A 21,075-nucleotide genomic window follows, 5' to 3' on the forward strand; every position below is an offset into this window, starting at 1 on the left:
AATTGGTCTGAGTGCCGTCTTAACGTTATAATGTTATGCTCTTCATTATCATTCACAGAATGATTATAAGAAGCTGTCTATGCAATGCAAGGACTTTGTGGTTGGGCTTTTGGACTTGTGTCGGAACACAGAAGAGGTGGAAGCCATTTTGAATGGAGACACCGAATTAAACGACAACTTTGATTCGACAGGGAGGCCGAGTCTTATTCGCTTAAAGCTGGCCATCAAATATGAGCTTAAAAAGGTGAGGCTAATATATGGTGGAGCAATCTTGTTAATGGATGCTTAGGTAGCTTCGGCCTGAAAGCTGTTTTATGAATGCATTCATTCGGTTTAACTAGACAAATGAATACCAACCACCAGTGTAGCCATTTTCCATGGATTGTACTGAACTCTTTCTCTGATGGTGGTCTGTCTGTCCCAATGCTTCCCACACAGTTTGTAGCCCATCCAAACTGTCAGCAACAGCTCCTCTCCATTTGGTATGAAAATCTGTCAGGGCTCCGGCAGCAGACCACAGCCGTGAAGCTGCTAGTGGTGTTCGGCGTGGCCGTTGGACTGCCCATCCTGGCCCTGCTGTACTGGATAGCACCCTCAAGCAAGGTCAGTCTGTGCTAGCATAGACCAGTTGTTTTCCAACTGTGGGAGTGGGTCAGTATACGAGGGATGAGTGGGTCATGAGGAAGCTCCATCAGTGCATATCGCTGTTGTTGGAAGAAAACCTTGTATCTTTAAAATGACAAAAAAGCAACTTTACTTTCAATGTAAGTTAATAGAACCAGACTTTTTTTCCAAGTCATATTGGATCATTTCTGTTGGTCAGTTTGTCATGAAATTTACACAAAATATATAGGACCATGGGTACTTTCAAATTATGTCAAAAACTGAAAAACATCCAAAATGGAGATACTAGGTTTTCTTTCGACAGCAGTGATATACAGTATTGTGCAAAAGTCTTTAGCACTTAAGTCAGAGGTGTCCAAAGTCCGGCCCCTGGGTCAAATGATCAGGTCCGCAGACAGGGTTCAATTGGCCCCCTGCTTCTGTTTTACACACTATTATAAGTGGCCGCCAGCCAGTTTGTTGCAGTTCTTGCTTTTGCCTGATGGTGGCAGCTGACAGACCTGCAGCTTCATTTATTGAAGTACATTTAGTCCAGACTGCATACATAAAGTAACTAAACATTAAGAACTGACTATTTTGGTGACATGGATCATTTCTTACCCAAGCAAATTCAGTCATTCAGTAAATATTAACCCTTTAGGGTTGAACAAAAACGTGGCTATGCTGCATTTATTTGATGTAAAGAACATCACCCAACAAAACCAAAAATGAATGTGTTTTTGTTTAGTTGATCTCACAAAGTATATTTTTCAACAAGTAAACACTTTGAATAGGAATATGATATGTTACTCAAACAATTTAATTATTTATTATAAGCACTTATCGATCCACACTGCTCTGAATGAACAATCCAGCAATAAAAGAAGCCTCATGAATCTTTTATACAGTGATAGGAAACACAGTACCTCACAGAAAGCTTAAATTCTATGTGCTGGTATAGTTAACAAAACATAATATTTTGAATCATTTGTGAATAACAGTTCCGCCCTCGGTGTTTTGACACAGTACGATCTGGCCTTTTTTGAAAAAAGTTTGGCACTCCTGTCCTAAGAACATTATTTAAAATGCTTTATCTTGGCAGTAAGTGCATTTTTGTTTTAGAAACATGCTGTACCATTAGAACAGATGCCAAAAAAAGTTAAAAATAATAAAGTATAAAAAACAAGATATTTTTATTTGAAAATGCAGTTGATTTCATGAGCTCGTTTTATAGATCACCTTGCGTGTTTTAGATGGTGACTAACTTTTTATCAAGGGAGCTTGTGAATTAAAACTGCTTCACTTCCCAGCAAGAAACTCTTCTAGAAGTCAATGCAGGTCCTTCACAACCAATTTCTGAAAGAACACTTTGCAGGGAAGCGATTTTTATTCACATGTTGTGAAACATACTGTAGACTACGATTTTGGCCACTGCTGGTCGACCCGTATGACCATATGCACACACATAGTACTTCTGTTTCTATTTTCACTATTGTAATTTATAATGTATTACATTTTTAATGACAAATTATATTATCAGCATGACAATTTTAGTGAAACATCCATTTTAAATATTTTTTAATAAAAACTTAATCTTAAGCTGGCATGGAATACATAAGTTGCAAAAGCCTCCAATGAGAACATCAAATTTACCTGAGAGTCGTCTGAACACAACTGAATAGAATAATAATAAATAAATAAAAATCAGACCTTTTTTTAACAAAGGCGTTATCAAGGTCAATGTCACAAATTTGCTGAAGTTTGAATGCTGAACTAGAAAAAGTGCAGAATCTTGAGTAGTTCCTGAATATTTTGATTATTCATTTTACTTTTAAAAATTTTCAAAATTAGGATGTTTATTATTCATTTTGATGTTTATTTTTCAGGTTTACATGAAAAAAAAAATCTCAAATTGTCAACCTGGTCTTACTTTTTGACAGCCACCCCCCTGGATTTTACTTTGAACTCTCAGGCAGTTATGCTGATTTAAAGTTATGCATGGCTGATGCGGTATAAAAACTTCAGAAGAAACTGTAAAGCTTACAGAACTTTTTCTGAATGAAATACATATAGGTAATTTTGGTGCTTTATTTTTTAGAGATTTTTATCCATCATATTAGCTTGGTTTTATATTCATTCATTTCATATTCGCATGATCATCTAGTGACCATTTGGGTAATTCATAATAGATTACACAGAAATGCTCAATCTATTAATACTCTTAGGATTTGGAGTAGATTCAGGTTTAGGGTTAAGGTTAGGATTAGGAGTAGTGTTAGACAGGAATAACTTCCAACATATATTTTTGACTTCCACTAACTATACTTTTACTTAAAGGAGACGTCTGCATAGTTACATCAATGAGATGTAAACAGAGTCATTCAAATTGGCTTGATGTAAAGTGGTTAATTGTAGAGAAACTTATGGACTTCACGATGTCTACAGCAAAAATATAGCCATTAACTATCCAGAATGACCCATGAACAGATATATGCCCTCTGAGCTGATGATAATTAGATATTAAAAAATCTGGAAAAAGGAAACTTTTAATGGTGTAGAATATTTTGCCTTACAATGGCCTGCATGTATTTCTCTGTCGTGAAGGTATTATAAAACGTATGTTTTAAGCCAAAAGCTAATCTCAAAATGAACATCAGACAGTGTCTCAGACATCAAGCAGCATATTAATAACCATTTCAGCTTTCTGTGAGGGAGCTTTCAGAGGCATTAAATGTTTGTCTGCTATCATCACTGAGCAAATCTGATTCTGCAGTTTTCTCTAGACCAGAGCATTTCACTTCAAACCTTTTTGAATGACTTTGTTTACATATATAAATATGCTAAAATTGTAAAAATCGTTGGAATTCCCCAGTAAGTCCACTCTCTATGTACTTTTTCCACCATGATGGTCATTTTATGTGAATAATTTTTATCTCTGTTTATGTGCTTTGCAGTTAGGGAAGATCATTCGTGGCCCGTTCCTAAAGTTTGTGGCCCATGCAGCCTCGTTTACCATCTTTTTGGGTCTCCTGGTCATGAATGCAGCTGACCGCTTTGAGGGGACGACTCTCCTTCCAAACATGACTATCCACGACCACCCTGCCCAGCTGTTCCGGATGAAGACCACTCCATTCACCTGGATGGAGATGCTGATTATTTCGTGGGTCATAGGTCAGAAATAATTTCTAAATTGCTCAATCAAAATCGAACTCTTCTATTTTGAATGTGTTTTTATAATCTAATGAGCACTTTAAAATCAAATGGGCATTGGCTCTTGAGCTGTCAAGGAATGGATGAAATTCTCGTGGACCATTTGGGTTTATTAAGTTGGCTTGACAAAGCAACCACGTGAATACCTTTGCAATGGCCAAGCAACACCTTAGCAACCACCTGGGACACAATAACAAAGGCTTGGTAATAATTTAGAGCCACCTGGCATACCATAGGAACAGCCTTATAACACCTTGTCGATCAACTGAAATACCATAGCAGTGGCCTAGCAACACTTCAGCAACCATCTAGGATTCCATAGCAATGTCACTATTTCAACCAGATTCAATAAAATAGCAGTGGTCTAGCAACACCTTAGCAACCACCTGGGATACCATAGCTCTGTGGACTTTCTCAGTAAAATGCACATAAAGTTATTCAAATCTGTCACACTATAGAAGTCATAACTATTCCAGAGTACCTGCTGTAAACACCTGATATTATTAATTCATTTATGAGAATTAGCTGAGAAATTAAACTTGAGCTGGTAGGCCCTAGAGATGGAATTGAGAACTGACAGGGAGAAAAATTAAAGGTCAATATGAGGCCTAGTTGCTTGAAAGTGACCATGAAAAAGGAAATAATTTTCATTTTTTAGCCACAGTATAAAACAACCAAATATTCATAGATACAGATACAGTGCTAGAGATACAGATTTCTGTCTTTTTCCTTGTGACATGAATTGATCTTCTTAATTTAAAATTTAGATGAAGCTTTAAAAGGTAAAATGTTCAAATTTAAATGACAGAAGACACCAGCCTGTCTTGATCATCCAACTGGTCACCCCTCTGTAAGCTTTCTGTCTTGTCGCCACAGCCTGCTTTGCTAGAGGACATTTCCCACACTGTTGGACTTAAATAACTTTTGTCTCAAGGTCAAGGACAGTGCAAAACACAGAGGAGCCATAACTCCTCAAGCCTTCTAACATCTGTTATACCAGCAGGTTGCATGAAAAGCCTTGCCTAAAAGGACAGAGGGCAGCAGAGGCTCTTAGATTTTAGATATTCATCACATCATAAATGTTTCAATTCCCTTAATGGTGCGAGCAATTTGCAAAGATGGGAGAAGGTCAAGAATATTTCATGTAAAAGAATATTTCAGGTAATATTTCATGTATTGCTTGTCTTGGAATTGTATGCTTTGTGTGATTTGTACAATTGCATTAAATTGCAGTTACATTTCATTATAGCTGTATAAGAAGCAGAGACATTTTCGAATGAGGGTAAATTAGATTTACCAGCCCTCCACTGTCTTGAGAATGTCAAACTCCATTTATTGCATATCACCCTAATGTCTAATTTGACATTTCTCTTTGATAAGCAGCTGTTTGTGTATGTGTTTTTTCTCTAAACCTCTTTGCACAGTGACCTTGGGTACATTCAAAGGCTGTAATAATTTTTGTCATTCTTCTTATGTGCCATGTTTCTCCATCTCAAAGGAATGATCTGGGCTGAATGCAAGGAAATCTGGTCCCAAGGCCCTCGAGAATATCTGCTGGAACCTTGGAACCTGCTGGACTTCGGAATGCTGGCCATATTTGTGACCTCATTCATAGCTCGATTCATGGCTTTCTGGCATGCTTATGCTGCTCAGAGCTATGTGGACGAGCGATACACAGACCTCTCGAACATAACATTGCCCTTCGAGATTGAGTATTACCGCCTGGGTAAGTTTGACCACACTGGGGAACAAACATTTGTTCCTTATGTACAAAAACATTTGATACCTGCTGGACTCCTGCTGTGACATACCTGTTTGAGTTCATGAGAGGCATGGATTAGCTGGCAAATTGAATACTATATACGTATATAGTATTGTGTGTGTGTGTGTGTGTGTGTGTGTGTATGTGTGTGTGTGTGTGTGTGTGTGTGTGTGTAAACAATCCAGAAAGGGTCAGCCAAAGTCAAAATACAGAACATAAGTGAAACGCAATGAGAGGTCAACAGGTGTTACAGATCTGTGATTGGAACATGCTGGAGGGTCAGGAGTCATGCAATCTCTCAGAGGAGAGTCCCAAGGAAACCTCTCAGCTATAGGGATGTGTGACAGACATATATATATATCTGTCTGTCACACATCCCTATAGCTCACACATCCCTATGGCATGAGTGCAAATGCTACAAGTTGTAATCCTGTGTTACAATGAACCCAACTGTGTTAAGGACTGTACTTTAGCCCAAAAAGCTATATTTATAGCTAGTCAGGCTATATATATATATATACATATATATATATATATATATATATATATATATATATATATATATATATATATATATTTGGCGCAGTTTTTTTTCCCCAAGTCATTTTGGTTCATTTCTTTTTGTCCATTCAACATGAAATTTACACACAATATAAAGGGTAACAGGTATTGCCAAACTATGTCAAAAGATTAAAAACATCAAAATTGGAGATACAGGGTTTTGTTTTATATATATATATATATATATATATATATATATATATATATAGCATAATTCTTTGCCCCTTTTTACCTTGTTCTTCAGCAGGTATTATTCATTTTAGTGTGTGTTGTGCGGGTATCCGAAAGTTGTGGGGTTGAGGTCAGGCCTCTGTACAGATCACTTGAGTTCCTCCACACCAAACTCATCAAACCAAAAGTCTTTATGGAGTTCACTTTGAGCACTGGGGCTCAGTCATGCTGGAACAGGAAAGGGCCTTTTCTAACCTGTTGCCACAAAGTTGGAAGCATATGACTGTGTAAAAGGTCTTTGTGTGCTGTAGCATTAACATCACCCTTTACTAAAACTAAGGGCCCAAACCCTGAAAAACAGACCAGACCATTTTCCCTCCCCCACCAAACTGTTGGTACTGTGCTTTCCTGTAAGTAGAGTTATCCTGACATCCAGCAAACCCAGATTTATCCATCAAACTGCCAGATAGAGATTTTAATATCTCAGCCATGGAAACCCATTTCATTAAGTTCCAGATACTCAGTTCTTGTGCTGATCATGCTTGTAGTTGGGAACTCTGTAGTGAGTAATAAAACAGAGAATAAGAGATTTTTACACACAGCAAATGGCAGTCCTGCTCTGTGTTTGTGTGGTCTACCACTTAATAGCTTCTCTGTTGTTGAACGTGAACCTTTTCATTTGACAATATTCACACTTATAGTTGACTGGGGTAGCTCTAACAGGACAGAAATTTCACAAACCTACTTGTGGCACGTCAAATCAGTGTAATGGCTTCATCTGAATTTCATATACATATATATATATATATATATATATATATATATATATATTTATATGTGTCCTGTCTTACTTCACTTGATCCACACTTCTACACTGATCACATTTGACTTACCAGAGTCTTGTTTGTTATTTAGCACGTGTCTACTGGGTGCCTTCTGACCCCCAGCTGATTTCAGAGGGTCTCTATGCCATTGCTGTGGTGCTGAGCTTCTCCCGGATTGCATACATCCTGCCAGCCAATGAAAGCTTTGGCCCATTGCAAATTTCCCTGGGCAGGACTGTTAAAGACATATTCAAGTTCATGGTGATCTTCATCATGGTGTTCGTGGCCTTCATGATCGGCATGTTCAACCTCTATTCCTACTATCTTGGAGCAAAGCAGAACAATGCCTTCACAACGTAAGTAGGCAGAGGAATTTCTTTTATTTAGCACTCAAATTAACCTATTTATCATGAAATATTTGTGTATTATACTAATCAATAAATTCCTGATGTGACAGTCATAAGTTTACATACCCTTGTATCAAGGGTCTTCAGTTGTCTATGTTTAATCTACAGCAACCAAATATCATTCATGTGTACCAGCCTTAGCTTAGTGCTAACATACTGGGCTGGACATCCCATAGGGGTGCTGTGGGATTAATATCACTGTTAGTCAGAGATTAACATCTAAGGTAACCTCTGGGTTTTGTTTCTCAATTTTTTAATAAACCAAATTCCAAAAACATATGGGACAGTAGGTGAAATGTAAATTAACACACACCCACCCACCCACACACACACACACACACACACACACACACACACACACACACACACACTGTATTGCCAAAAGTATTTGCTTGTCTGCCTTCACACGTATATGAAATTGAGTGATATCCTATTCTTAATCCATAGGGTTTAATATGATGTTGGCCCACCCTTTACAGCTGTAACAGCTTCAACTTTTCTGGGAAGGCTTTCCACAAGGTTTAGGAGTGTGTTTATGGGAATTTTTGACCAAATGTGAGGTCAGGCACTAATGTTGGACGAGAAGGCCTTGAAGAGTTGTTTCTTAGGTTTTGTGAAAAAATTGTAAGATATGTTAAGCTATTGCAAAAAGACCAATAAAACCTGCTCAATTAGTAAACACATTTTAAAAGGTACTTGTCCCCAAAACTTTGACAGGCAATGTACATGTTTGTTTCAACCCCTTAAGCAGCCATGAAATGATAACTGAAGGCTGAGGAAGAAACTGACCCAGTTGCTGGTATTTTCAAGTACCAAGACTTTGATGAATGTTTTCCTTGGTGGTTTCCTAGCATGGTCATGCCTTAGTTTGTCACATAGATGCACACATCAGAAAGTCATTGGCAGTGAGACACAAAGACATACTGCCAGTGGGCGTCTGGCAAATTGAATGACTCACAGTAAGTGGACTGGAGAGAGGAGGCTAGATATGTAATAGCACAGCAGACAGAAGTTTACAGAAGTTTTATAAATACAGTTTTGGCATTTTAACATCATGCAAATCCTCATTAACCATTTCAGATAATCGAGTCACTCTGTTGGTGTAAAATTTACTGATGGATAAAGGTCACACATTCCAAGGTGTTTTCTTTTACAAATAACTAGAATCATCTTCTTTGAGAGAGACAAACAGCAGAATCCTGTTATAGAGTTCACTCTTGTAAAGGCACACAGAATAAATGACTCTTCATTTTCTCTCTCCAGTGTTGAAGAGAGCTTTAAAACACTATTCTGGGCTATTTTTGGACTTTCTGAGGTCAAATCTGTGGTCATTAACAATGGGCACAAGTTCATCGAAAACATTGGCTATGTCCTGTATGGAGTATACAACGTTACCATGGTGATTGTCCTGCTCAACATGCTCATTGCTATGATCAACAGCTCGTTTCAGGAAATTGAGGTAATCTGGACTGCACACACACACACACACACACACACACACACACACACACACGTTTATCTTGCTATACATATGAGGACTCCCATAGGTTTCTATTGGTTTTTGTGTTACTGTAGCTGAATAATATTACACTAACCTTAACCTCACTATCCAAAGGGCAATTTTTCTGCTCTTTTAGTTTTCAAATTAAAAAAGTAATTGTGGTGAAAACAACATGCTCAAGTGAGGAGCAGCAAAATGTCCTCACTGGAGCGAAAATTTCATATTGTCATAGTGAGGACATGGGGTCCTCACAAGTATAGCACTATAAGATCACACATACACACACACTATCCAACTCATTAAATCCTTAAAACCCAGTAAGACTGAAAGTTCCTGGTAAGTATCAGTCAGTAACTCATGATCCTTCTCAAGCAGTTCCACAACATTCCTAAAAAGGTTCCTAATTCATCACTGTCTTAAAGAAAGAAATAAGAAATAAAAACTCCATCTTCTTGGCCATTTTTAGTTTTCTGCATAATTTGAGCTCAGCAGCTGTCATTTACGTTGACTGTGCAAAAAATTAATGACAATTAGACCAATAGAAATCATCCAAAATTACATTGAATAAAATCTCCTTACTTTCAAGGTAAGTTTTTGCCCTCTCCTGTAAAGCTATCATTTAAGAGAGAGTTGTTTTTCTATGGACAGCGACAAAATGTTTTTTTGGCTACATAATTTAAGTATAATTCTTGAAAAAAAAAAAACAATGGTAAATGTTTATTCCACTGCATGTCTTTATTATTAAAACAATAATGTAAACATTTTACACCCAGTTGACCTTTAGAGAGGTTTGGTCAGAGAACTTGTAGAGAGAAGAATTTGCAATGTCCTCCGGGTTTCTCAAACGCTAGAGGGCGCTCCCGAACTAGTCCAAAATGAATGTGATGATATGGAGCATTTGAGCAAAATCATAGTTTAGAAATGCTTAAACATTTTTTTATGTAAAAGAATGCAATCATTTCCTGAAGACAGAGCAGCATAAAACATTTCAACACTGCAGTTTTATTTTTAAGAGCTTTTAAACTTAGTTAAAAAGTTGTAGGAGTTTTAAGCCGCACCTCATGTACGTTCATGATGTCAATAAACACGAACAGCCAGTGAGCTGCTCTGCTCACCAACAATCAGCACTCAGTAGCTGTAATGTCAGCGTCCTCCTGCCCAAAACCCGTTTGCTGTAGAAAAAAAGAAACATACAGGGGAGTTTGCTTTTTTATGTGAAATACATCCTTCTACTTTCTAAAATTAAAGGAAATTTCTGGACAAGTAATTAGAAACAATTTAAAATTTTTGATTTTAGCCGTTGCGCTCCATTTACTCTCATTCATTGAGGACACACTCACGGATGCCCTCTGCTGTTTAGCAGTCCTGTTTTTGATATAACGGGCCAGGCTCCTCATAAACCGACTGTGGTTTGGTAACACATTCTTTGAAGCCTGAATTTAAAATCCACTCTAAATGCACTTATAACTCTTGCAACTTGGTAGCGATCCATTGTAAGCATATTTATGAATTCTAAAAACGCTTCAGAATGCTCTACTTATGATCTGCAGCTAAGTTTTTAGTTACTTATCAGCATACCATAGTACCACTAATGTCAACATTCATTATGATGCCTTTTAAATTAATAGATAATGAGCTGTGCATAATTACAATGCACTTGCACCAATCAGGCAAAACAATATGACCACCTCCTTGATTCTACACTCACTGTCCATTTTATCAGCTCCACTTACTATATAGGTGCACTTTTTAGTTCTACAGTTACAGACTGTAGTCCATCTGTTTCTCTGATACTTTGTTAGCCCCTTTTACCCTGTTCTTCAGTAGTCAGATCCCCATGAACCCTAACAGAGCAGATCATTGGTGGATCATTCTTAGCACTGCAGTAACACTGATGTGGTGGTGTTGTGTTAGTGTGTGTTGCGCTGGTCTGAGTGGATCAGACACAGCAGTGCTGCTGGAGTTTTTAAACACCTCAGTGTCCCTGCTGGACTGAGAATAGTCCACCAACCAAACATATCCAGCCAACAGTGCCCTGTGGGCAGCATCCTGTGACCACTGATGAAGGACTAGAGGATGACCAACACAAACTGTGCAGCAGCAGATGAGCTATTGACACTGACTCTACATCTACAAGGTGGACTGACAAGGTAGGAGTGTCTAATAGAGTAGACAGTGAGTGGACACCGTGTTTAAAAACTCCAGCAGTTTTTTTTTTGCTGTATGAAATATTTCTAAAAATGTCATATTTTATTGACAAAAAGCTTTGATGGTCAATTTGAAAGTTGGTCATCAATTCACAGCAGTTTAATCCTAATCTGTTTTACCTGCCATCTGGGGATTTTGTTATTTTAGGCCCCAAAAATAGGAAAAGTACAGAGCACAGAATAGGACAGAATATTTAATGTTTTTTTGTAGTATTATAGTCTTCTTAGTATACTATCCAGTATGATTGATTGATTTTAATATAAATTGTCAGCATATTTATTTATATGAAGTGAGAATGCTGTTCACTCTGTTGTGCTGTAACCACCAAGCTTCTCCCACTGGCCAGCCGTGACTAAGATAGATCAACTTGCCAGTAACGTAACATTTAATCACCATTTCAGTTACTGATTTTACAGTAAGTGCATCTGTACACATTGCAGACCACATCTCTAAACTAGTCCTCCGTTTTGGCTGACAGGATGATGCAGATGTGGAGTGGAAGTTTGCCAGAGCAAAGCTTTGGTTCTCATACTTCGAGGAAGGGGGGACTTTGCCTGTGCCTTTTAATCTTGTTCCCAGCCCCAAGTCTGTGGTCAGCCTGGCCATGAAGATCAAGCAGGCCCTTCTGATGCCTCTACGCGGACACAAGGATGGAGGAAAGGAGGACACAGAGCTCAATGAAGTGAGACACAGGCATACCAAACTAAGCCTGGGTGTTAAAACCACAGGAATTGTTCGAATATTTTCTTATATAATGAAATGAACAAGTCAGAATAATTCACAGCAGTGATAGCAGGAACCTACGGAGCCCCGGAGGGGACAGAGGTAAAAAACAAAATAATTTTTTTTTTGTGAATGTTTTACACATTTTCTTTTATTCGTGGTTACGATTTCTTAAATCATCAAGTCCAAGTCAACTTTTCAACAAACTCAAACACACACAGAAACATTAATGTAGGATGAGGTTAAATGGCGAGAGAGCTTAATAGATGGATTAGATGTAGACATACACCGATCAGGCATAACATCATGACCACCTCCTTGTTTCTACACTCATTGTCCATTTTATCAGCTCCACTTACTGTATAGGTGCACTTAATAGTTCTACAATTACAGACTGTAGTCCATCTGTTTCTCTGATACTTTTTTAGTCCCCTTTTACCCTGTTCTTCAGTGGTCAGGACCCTCATGGACCCTCACAGAGCAGATACTATTTGGGTGGTGGATCATTCTCAGCACTGCAGCAACACTGACAAGGTGATGGCGTGTTAGTGTGTATTGTGCTGGTCTAAGTGGATCAGACACAGCAGTGCTGCTGGAGTTTGTAAACACCTCAGTATCACTGTTGGACTGAGAATAGTCCACCAACCAAAAATATCCAGCCAACAGTGTCCTGTGGGCAGTGACCTGTGACCACTGATGAAGGACTAGAGAATGACCAACACAAACTTGTCAGTCCACCTTGTTGCTGCTTCAGATCAGCCTGTCGTCTCTGACTTTACATCTGCAAGGTGGACTGACAGAGCAAGAGTGGACACAGTGTTAACACATTAACACACCACCACCATGCCAGTGTTACTGCAGTGCTGAGAATGATCCACCACTCAAATAGTCCCTGCTCTGTGAGGGTCTATGGGGGTCCTGACCACTGAAGAACAGTGTAAAAGGGGGCTAATAAAGTATCAGAGAAACAGATGGACTACAGTCTGTAACTGTAGAACTACAAAGTGCACCTGTATAGTAAGTGGAGCTGATAAAATGGACAGAAACAAGGAGGTGGTCATAATGTTATGCCTGATCTGTGTATTAATGTGAGGATGTTGAAACGCTGATTATTTCTTCCTGTAATTGTGAGATGGTCTCTAACGCTGACTCAGGAGCAGAAATACTGTGGGGCTGTTTGCTGAGAAAAGGAGCTGCAGTGACCTCATAACCTCCCCAAATCAAAATCAGACCAGATGAGTGTCTCCGTCCATTATCTCATCAATCTAATACACCAAAACTGTCAGAGAGCTGTTAGCAGCCTGTATCTACTACATTTATGTTGTTTGCGCCCAAATAAAAAAACAAGTAAGTTCAGTTAAAAATAAAACATGACCACGATTAAAAGAAAACGAGAGAACGAATAAGAAAATCGTGATCATGAATTAAAAAAACTTACCCATGAAGTAAAGAAAACGTGCATGATTAAAAGAAGACAAGTGAACGATGTAAGAAATCATGACCACAAATAAAAGAAAACATGCATACTTACTGCAAAACATTCACTTGTATTAATTCTGTTTTTTACCTCCGGTGCGCTGTAGGAACCAGATGTCTTGAGAAATCTTTCTAATATCCTCCTCACAGAAAGCTGGAATGCTCATACACTTCCACATGTCTGAGACATTGTTTTACAATAATTTTGAGATTAATTTTTGACCTAATACATATTTTAAAATTCATTCATGGCAGAGAGGTGGATGCAGGGTGTTCTACTCTGGTAAAAAAAGGGGGGTTTTCTTTTGAGCAGTGCCACTGAAGAACCACTTTTGGTTCCCTGCTTGCAGGGAGATTTATAAGTAAATAAGTAAGTGAATTATACTTATATGGCACCTTTAATCCAATTAATGAATCAGGATTAATGATCAAATTTGTCCCACTAACAATGTGAAGAACCTTTTAAACACTGAAAGAATCTCCACTTCCTATTGAAATTCTTTACCAACTTATAGATTCTTCCTAGAACCTTTACATTAGTTTAAAAAGGTTCAACTCACACATCATTTCTAGAAATATCTCTCTTAAGCAAAATACATCCACTGAAATGAACCATTTATGGTAGCAGACCTTTCTGGCACCTGTTTCCCCAAAGAAAATGTATTTTTTCAGTTTTACCACAAATTTACTGCTATCAGCAGTTTCAATTTGCATAGTAAACAAATGGCTATCCTATGGTTGACCCCTGGTTCTCATCAACACTGTGGGCCAAGAAAAGAACACATTGAATCACTCTGGACTGGGTTTCCCACTGAGCATCACTGTGAATGCTCTCTTTACCAGTTAAAGATCATCTTAACACTAAAGTGCTTTGGAGAATGACTTTGATTACATCTTAATGATTCAGTTATACAATAAATATTGAATATGTTCCCTTTAAAAGTTTATAGGATCTGTACCAATCAGGTTTAAGAGTGCATATCATCGCTGCCCAGAAAAACAGACAAATACACAAAAAACACATAACTCAATTTTGGTGGCAGTCGTGGGCTGGAGGTTAGGGAAGCAGCCTTGTGACCAGAAGGTGGCCAGTTTGATCCACTGAGCTGGCAGTACATGACTGAAGTGCCCTTGAACAAGACACTTAACTGCCACCTGCTCCCTGGGCGCTGTGGATAGGGCTATGTCTTCACTGCCCCAGTGTGTGTGTGTGTTCAGTAGTGTGTTTGTGGTGTTTCACTGCATGGATGGGTTAGATTGTGGAGGTTAAATTTCCCCTTTGTGGGATAAATAAAGGTAAACCTAACTAATTTAACTTTTTCCCCCGCTTATATTTTTCTCCATCATTTGAACAGACGAATGAACCAGTAGAAATGCTACGAAATTACTTGGAATAAAATCAATTTAAGTAGACTGGGCCTCCGCATTGAGATGAGCCAGTTGAGGTGGTTCGGGCATCTGATCGGGATGCCCCCTGGACACCTCCCGATGGGGCGTATCAGGCACGGTCTACTGGGATAAGATCCTAGGACTCGCACGAGGGGTTGTAGCTTGAAGTTGGCCTGGAAGCGGCTCAGGGTCCCCTGGAATGAGCTGGGGGAAGTTGCGGGGGACACAGTCATCTGAGATTCTCTGCTCTCCCAACTGCTACCACGACCTATCTGGACTAAGCAGTTAATGATGATGATGATGATGATGATGATGATGAACACTGGGCCTAAAAAAATCAGTTTAAGAACACTGGGCCTCATTCACCCATATATTCCTATTTTATTTCTTAAAGTGGTTCTTGAGAAAGGTCATAAGAAAAAGTCTGCGTCAGATTCATGATGTGTTCTTAAAGTGCAGAACTGTTCTCACCTTCATTCTCAAGTGTGTGTGTAGATTCTGTTCTTACCTAAGAACAAATCCCATGTAAGAGAACACTGGTGAGGCAGAATCTTTGTCAAAACTGCACAAGTAGGTTTTAAGAAGAAATGTATTCTTAAGAATGGTTGGTGAATGAGGCTCATTATTACCTTCTACTGTAAAGTGACAGTTTTGGAGATACTTGATATTTTTTGACAGTGACGATATGTCAGATGTTTTAGCAGATGCTGCTGTAAGGCTGATATTCTAAAACCCAAGAAGTGGTCCACCAGTCGCCGTTACTCCAGAAGGGTACATAAGAGTATACAGTTGCTTTTGGACTTTGAGAATTTGTTCCACCCTCAAATCAGAAGCTGTGCACAGTGTGACTCATCAGTGTAAGAAACAGCTCATATAATCACTTCTAACACTTAAGCAAACAGAGCACAGGTCTGTAATCGACCACTGCCACTGATTGTAGGTACATGGCGCCCCATAGTGGCTTGTTAATGTTATAACAAGGAAAGTCGCTGACAGTGTATTCATACTGAAATACTAACAGCAGTAATGTGTTGCTTTCATTTCAGCTGGGCAAACAAAAAGTTTCAAATTACAGAGGATCCCCCCGATCAAGTCGCTATCGGGTAAATATTCATGATGAAAATATCCTTATTCAGAGAGGGCCTTGTTGAATGTATTCGTGATTGTACACTGTACACCTTTGACATTATTAGCATCTGTTTCCTCCACAGAGGATCATGAAACGACTCATCAAAAGATATATCATCAAAGCACAGATGGACAAAGAGAGTGATGAAGTCAATGAAGGTATGGTGTTTTATGTTGTATTGGAAAACATCCAGAATGCACTTTATGCTATACTTTCCTTTTCAAGCAGAATTTCAAAAATAGCTGCCCATAAAACGTATATAATCAGTGGAACAGAGTTGCAAGTTTCTTTGTGTTTTATCTTTGTGTAACTTTTGTAGATGTAACTAGGCCGAGACTTGTATATTCAGGCGATTTTAAGCTGCATGTAAGATAAAAAAAAAAGTCTTTCTTTTTAGATTCTTCTTGTAAGACCTGGGTTTCTAATATTTTCTTTAAAGAAGTGCTTTGGCAAAAATCTAATGTAATGTTTTCCCCGTACCACAGATGTAAAACACCAGTTCCATCTTATTTGTAGCTGGAGATAAAAGCCTGACATCGCTTACAAACACTAGACGTCAATAGTCACCCAAATCTGTTCTTTAAATACATCCCCAAGGTTCCTTTGACTCCACTCAAACCAAATCCAGGTGTTCATTAATGTCACACAGACTTGATGTGGTTTAGGACACCATATAAATGACTGTGAACTATGAAAATTAACACAACGTCTCCATGTAGCTGATTACCTTGCAGAATCCGACTCCACATATACGTACATTACATTAAATGTAATGTCAATATAAATGGACACTAAATTAGTTTTGTATTTTCTGTTGTTCCAAAAATGAAAGATTAACAGAATCTACAAACATTGCAGATGTAATGTGTAGCATCCATAAGCCTACATGGCATGCATGCACGCAAAGGGAAGACAGAATTCGACACAACACCTGTGTAGTTTAAAGCCCGGTCCCAAATGGCACATTAAGCCCTGTTTACCTCTTCATAGTTTACACTTTAAAGACATAAACAACATGCACATCTGTAGAGCTGGAAACTTTGAGGGTTCTAGGTATAAACCTTTGCATTTGGGACAGTGTCTGTGATGAATAAGCTCTTTATGTGCCTCGTCATTGGTGTATCAGTTTGATAGGACTAAAAGCTCACAGAAAGCTATTAAATAAAATGGCTATGAAAACCCTGCCTGATATATGATAGCTTTCAGATTAGATTTTGGCATAAAATGTATTTTACAGAGACATACACTGATCAGGCATAACATTATGACCCCCTAGGGGGGGATATTAGGAAACTGCAGCTCCTCTTCACAGCAAATGGTCCACGGTGTTTCTGCTCTTGTGTCGGTGTTAGAGACCATCACACAATTACAGGAAGAAATAATCAGCGTTTCAATATCCTCAAATTAATATACCGATCAGGCATAACATTATGACCACCTCCTTGTTTCTACACTTTTTATCAGCTCCACTTACTATATAGTTTCTCTGCATACTTTGTTAGCCCCCTTTTACCCTGTTCTTCAGCGGTCAGGACCCCCATGGACCCTCACAGAGCGGGTACTATTTGGGTGGTGGATCATTCTCAGCACTGCAGTAACACTGACGTGGTGGTGGTGTGTTAGTGTATGTTGTGCTGGTACGAGTAGATCAGACACAGCAGTGTCCATTCACTGTCCACTCTATTAGATGCACCTGCATTGTTGGTCCACCCTGTAGATGTAAAGCCAGAGATGACAGCTCATCTCTTGCTGTACAGTATGAGCTCAAGCAAGCAAGCAAAATTTATTTATATAGCGCTTTTTACAACAGGTGTTGTCACAAAGCAGCTTTACAGAACAATCAGTATTACAGAGAGAAGAGAAAAGAAGAAAGAAAATCCGGGTCCGAGCCCCCATGAGCAAGCCAGCGGCGACGGTGGCAAGGAAAAACTCCCTAAAAGAGGAAGAAACCTTGAGAGGAACCAAGACTCAGAAGGGGAACCCATCCTCCTAAAGTCGACACCGGATAGCAAACATTATTAGTATGAAGTATTATAGTAAAGTGGGAAAAGAAAGATCTGAGGGTGAGGACTGCACAGCGCTGTACAGCAAGAAGCTCAGTGGTGGTCAAACCGGTCCAGAAGGCTGGTGAGCAGTGGCACCAATCAAGGCAGTAGAGGCAACAGCATCAGACGCACAGGATGGGCAGCTGATCAGCTCGGCAGAGAAAGGAAAGAAAAAAACAGAGTTAGTACTGTAAAGAGTGGCTGACCACAGATTACAGTAAAACAGAGCAGTGTAGACTCCAGCAGGTCTAGACCAAAAGACTTGACTGTACAAATAAGTTTTTAGCCTAGACTTAAAGATTGGGGCTGTGTCTGATTCCCGAACATTAGCAGGAAGATTATTCCAGAGCTGGGGGCTTTGTATGAGAAAGCTCTCCCCCCTGATGTAACTTTATTAATTCTAGGTACCAGTAGTGAGCCAGCACCTTGTGATCTAAGTAGGCGTGATGGTTTATAGTGGGAGAGGAGCTCACTCAGGTACTGAGGGGCGAGCCCGTTTAGAGCTTTATATGTCAGTAATATAGTTTTATAATCAATGCGAAATTTAACTGGTAACCAGTGCAGGGCTGATAAAACTGGACTAATATGGTCAAACTTCCTAGTTCTTGTGAGACTCTGGCTGCAGCGTTCTGGACTAGCTGAAGCTTGTTAAGGCTTTTGCTGGGACATCCAGACAGCAGGGCATTACAATAATCTAGCCTTGAAGTGATAAATGCATGAACTAGCTTTTCTGCATCCTGTAGAGATAATGAATTTCTTAATTTAGCAATATTGCGGAGATGCAGGAAAGCTGTTCTAGTGATAGCTCATCATCCTCTAGTCCTTCATCAGTGGTCACAGGACGCTGCCCACAGGGCACCGTTGGCTGGATGTTTTTGGTTGGTGGACTATTCTCAGTGGGGTGTTTAAAAACTCCAGCAGCACTGCTGTGTTTGATCCACTCAGACTAGCACAACACACAATAACACACCACCACGTCAGTGTTACTGCAGTGCTGAGAATTATCCACCACCCAAATGGTACCTGCTCTGTTAGGGACCTGTTATGGGGGTCCTGCCCACTGAAGAACAGGGTAAAAGGGGGCTAACAAAGTATCAGAGAAACAGATAGACTTTGATTGTAGAAACAAGGAGGTGGTCATAATGTTATGCCTGATCAGTGTATATGCAGGGTGTTGTAAAGCAAAGTAGTACTTAAAGAACTCACTTTTTTGGAATTGATCACCAACCAGTATCTACATTACATATAAAACATCAGAAGATACTTGTAGGTGGTCAACTTGTTGAGTTGTGTTGTGGTGATCACAGTTCCTGGATCCTATTTTCACCAGCGTAAAAAAAAACAAACTATGGAATTCTCCACTTTGAGTGGGTTGAGAGGTTTTGAGGATGTATTTACAGAAGGTTTGACATTTGACTTCTAGTGGTTTTAGCAGTGTTTACCTCAGTTTTAGCTTGAATCAGACTGGGTAAGAGGAAAACTATGTGTTTTTGATTTTTTGTTTGAAAAGTTTTATTTGCCAAATTTTTCCTCTAAGCTTGTGGTTTTCATCCTGTGGGTCAATGGCTTCCAGTGGGCTCCAGTAATACTGCTAATGGTACCCTTTTTTAACTACAAACATTATTTAAAAATATTTATAAATATTTAAACATGACAAACCTGTTGTCCAAAATATGTAAGCTGACCTCATCCATGGTAAATGCTAGCTATGATTACATTATTAGTGTAATTAATTAGTGTGTCAAAGTGCAATGTTTCTCTTTTTGTTCATCTGGAATTCAGTCATGGATAAATGGTTACAAACAGGGTAATTCCAAAATAAGATCCCAGATAGTGAGTGCCAAGCCTTATCTCACTGCCACAGTGTGGGCTGCAAATGAGAAAAGGTTGGGAAACACTGTTTTAAGCTATCTAGGGATTATTTTAAATCATGACATACACACTGAGAATAAATCTATTACCCAGAATCTGTATTATTGTCACTGACATTTTGCTTCTGTCCACAGGGGAACTGAAGGAAATAAAGCAGGACATCTCAAGTTTACGCTACGAGCTCTTGGAGGAGAAGTCTCATGAGACAGAACAGTTTGCGGAGCTGATGAAGAGACTGGGGGAAGCACTGAGCAGGCAACAGAACCACTAGTCAGGCCCAATCAGAGGCCTTATGGCTGAATGCTGCAACTGGCAGGCCAGTTTGTGGGACTGAAACAGCAGACGATTTAGGAGTTGTGCAGATTAGATCATCGTAAATTCGAAATCTTTGATAACAGGACATGTTTTATCGCTGTAAATAACTAGAGAATCATTTACAGAATCACAGAAAGAAACCTCGATAACCTCTATGTTTTCGCTCTGTGGCTGTGTGAACCACTGAATTCTTGAGTTCAAATTCATCTTGATTGATTTTATTGAGTTGGGGTGAATAATTTTAGGGGTGATCACTTACAGGGGTGGAAAGAATACTGAAAATGCCTACTTAAAGGGGAACTCCACCACTTTTTCAAACTTCGTTTGAAAGAAACTTACAGAGTCTACAGCTAGAGTCAGAATTATTCATAGTGGTGGTGATAGGAACCAGACATCCACCTCTAAACGCTCCCTCTCAGAGAGTATATGAGACATACAAGTCTGAGACACTGTTTTACTTTAGATTTTTGAGGTAAAGGTTCGGCCTAAAAGTAGAATTTTAAAAGCCATTCATGGCATAACTGTACATGTAATCAATCGAGGAGCAAAATAAATCCCATAACCTTTTCAACTCCTTGAGACCACCGGTGGTTCCAAAAATATTCTTCATATCTTTCATATTTCATAAGCTACATTCAAAAGGTGTGTGATGTATGAGAGCTATAACTGTCTTCTTTCCAGTCAAATAGATGGTGATGTAATTTTAAACCCTTATAATAAAAGAAGCTGAACTCACTTTTTTTTTTTTTTTCTGAAAGTCGACCCATTTTTCCACAAATCTGGGCTATAAACTATAAGCAGATGGCATCTCTTCAGTGATTTACTCTGTAAAAAATATTTTTATAAAATAATACACAGAGCATCTTAGATTTTTGGCTT

The 21,075-nt window shown here is 38.9% G+C and overlaps 1 protein-coding gene across 1 annotated transcript in view; it reads left to right on the top strand.

The window, feature by feature from the left end:
• trpc6b (transient receptor potential cation channel, subfamily C, member 6b) overlaps positions 1-20,871 on the top strand; it is a 37,091-nt gene extending 16,220 nt beyond the window's left edge. Inside the window, exons 3-12 of the mRNA XM_017701947.2 lie at positions 59-244; positions 439-603; positions 3,558-3,774; positions 5,312-5,539; positions 7,223-7,487; positions 8,802-8,997; positions 11,726-11,929; positions 15,882-15,938; positions 16,047-16,122; positions 20,016-20,871. Of these exons, the coding sequence (XP_017557436.1) occupies positions 59-244; positions 439-603; positions 3,558-3,774; positions 5,312-5,539; positions 7,223-7,487; positions 8,802-8,997; positions 11,726-11,929; positions 15,882-15,938; positions 16,047-16,122; positions 20,016-20,152 (1,731 nt within the window). The 3' untranslated portion in view covers positions 20,153-20,871. The remainder of the gene's footprint in view (positions 1-58; positions 245-438; positions 604-3,557; positions 3,775-5,311; positions 5,540-7,222; positions 7,488-8,801; positions 8,998-11,725; positions 11,930-15,881; positions 15,939-16,046; positions 16,123-20,015) is intronic.
• The last annotated feature ends 204 nt before the right edge of the window (positions 20,872-21,075 follow it).

This window comes from Pygocentrus nattereri, chromosome 7 (assembly GCF_015220715.1).
Source record: "Pygocentrus nattereri isolate fPygNat1 chromosome 7, fPygNat1.pri, whole genome shotgun sequence".
Lineage (NCBI taxonomy): Eukaryota > Metazoa > Chordata > Actinopteri > Characiformes > Serrasalmidae > Pygocentrus > Pygocentrus nattereri.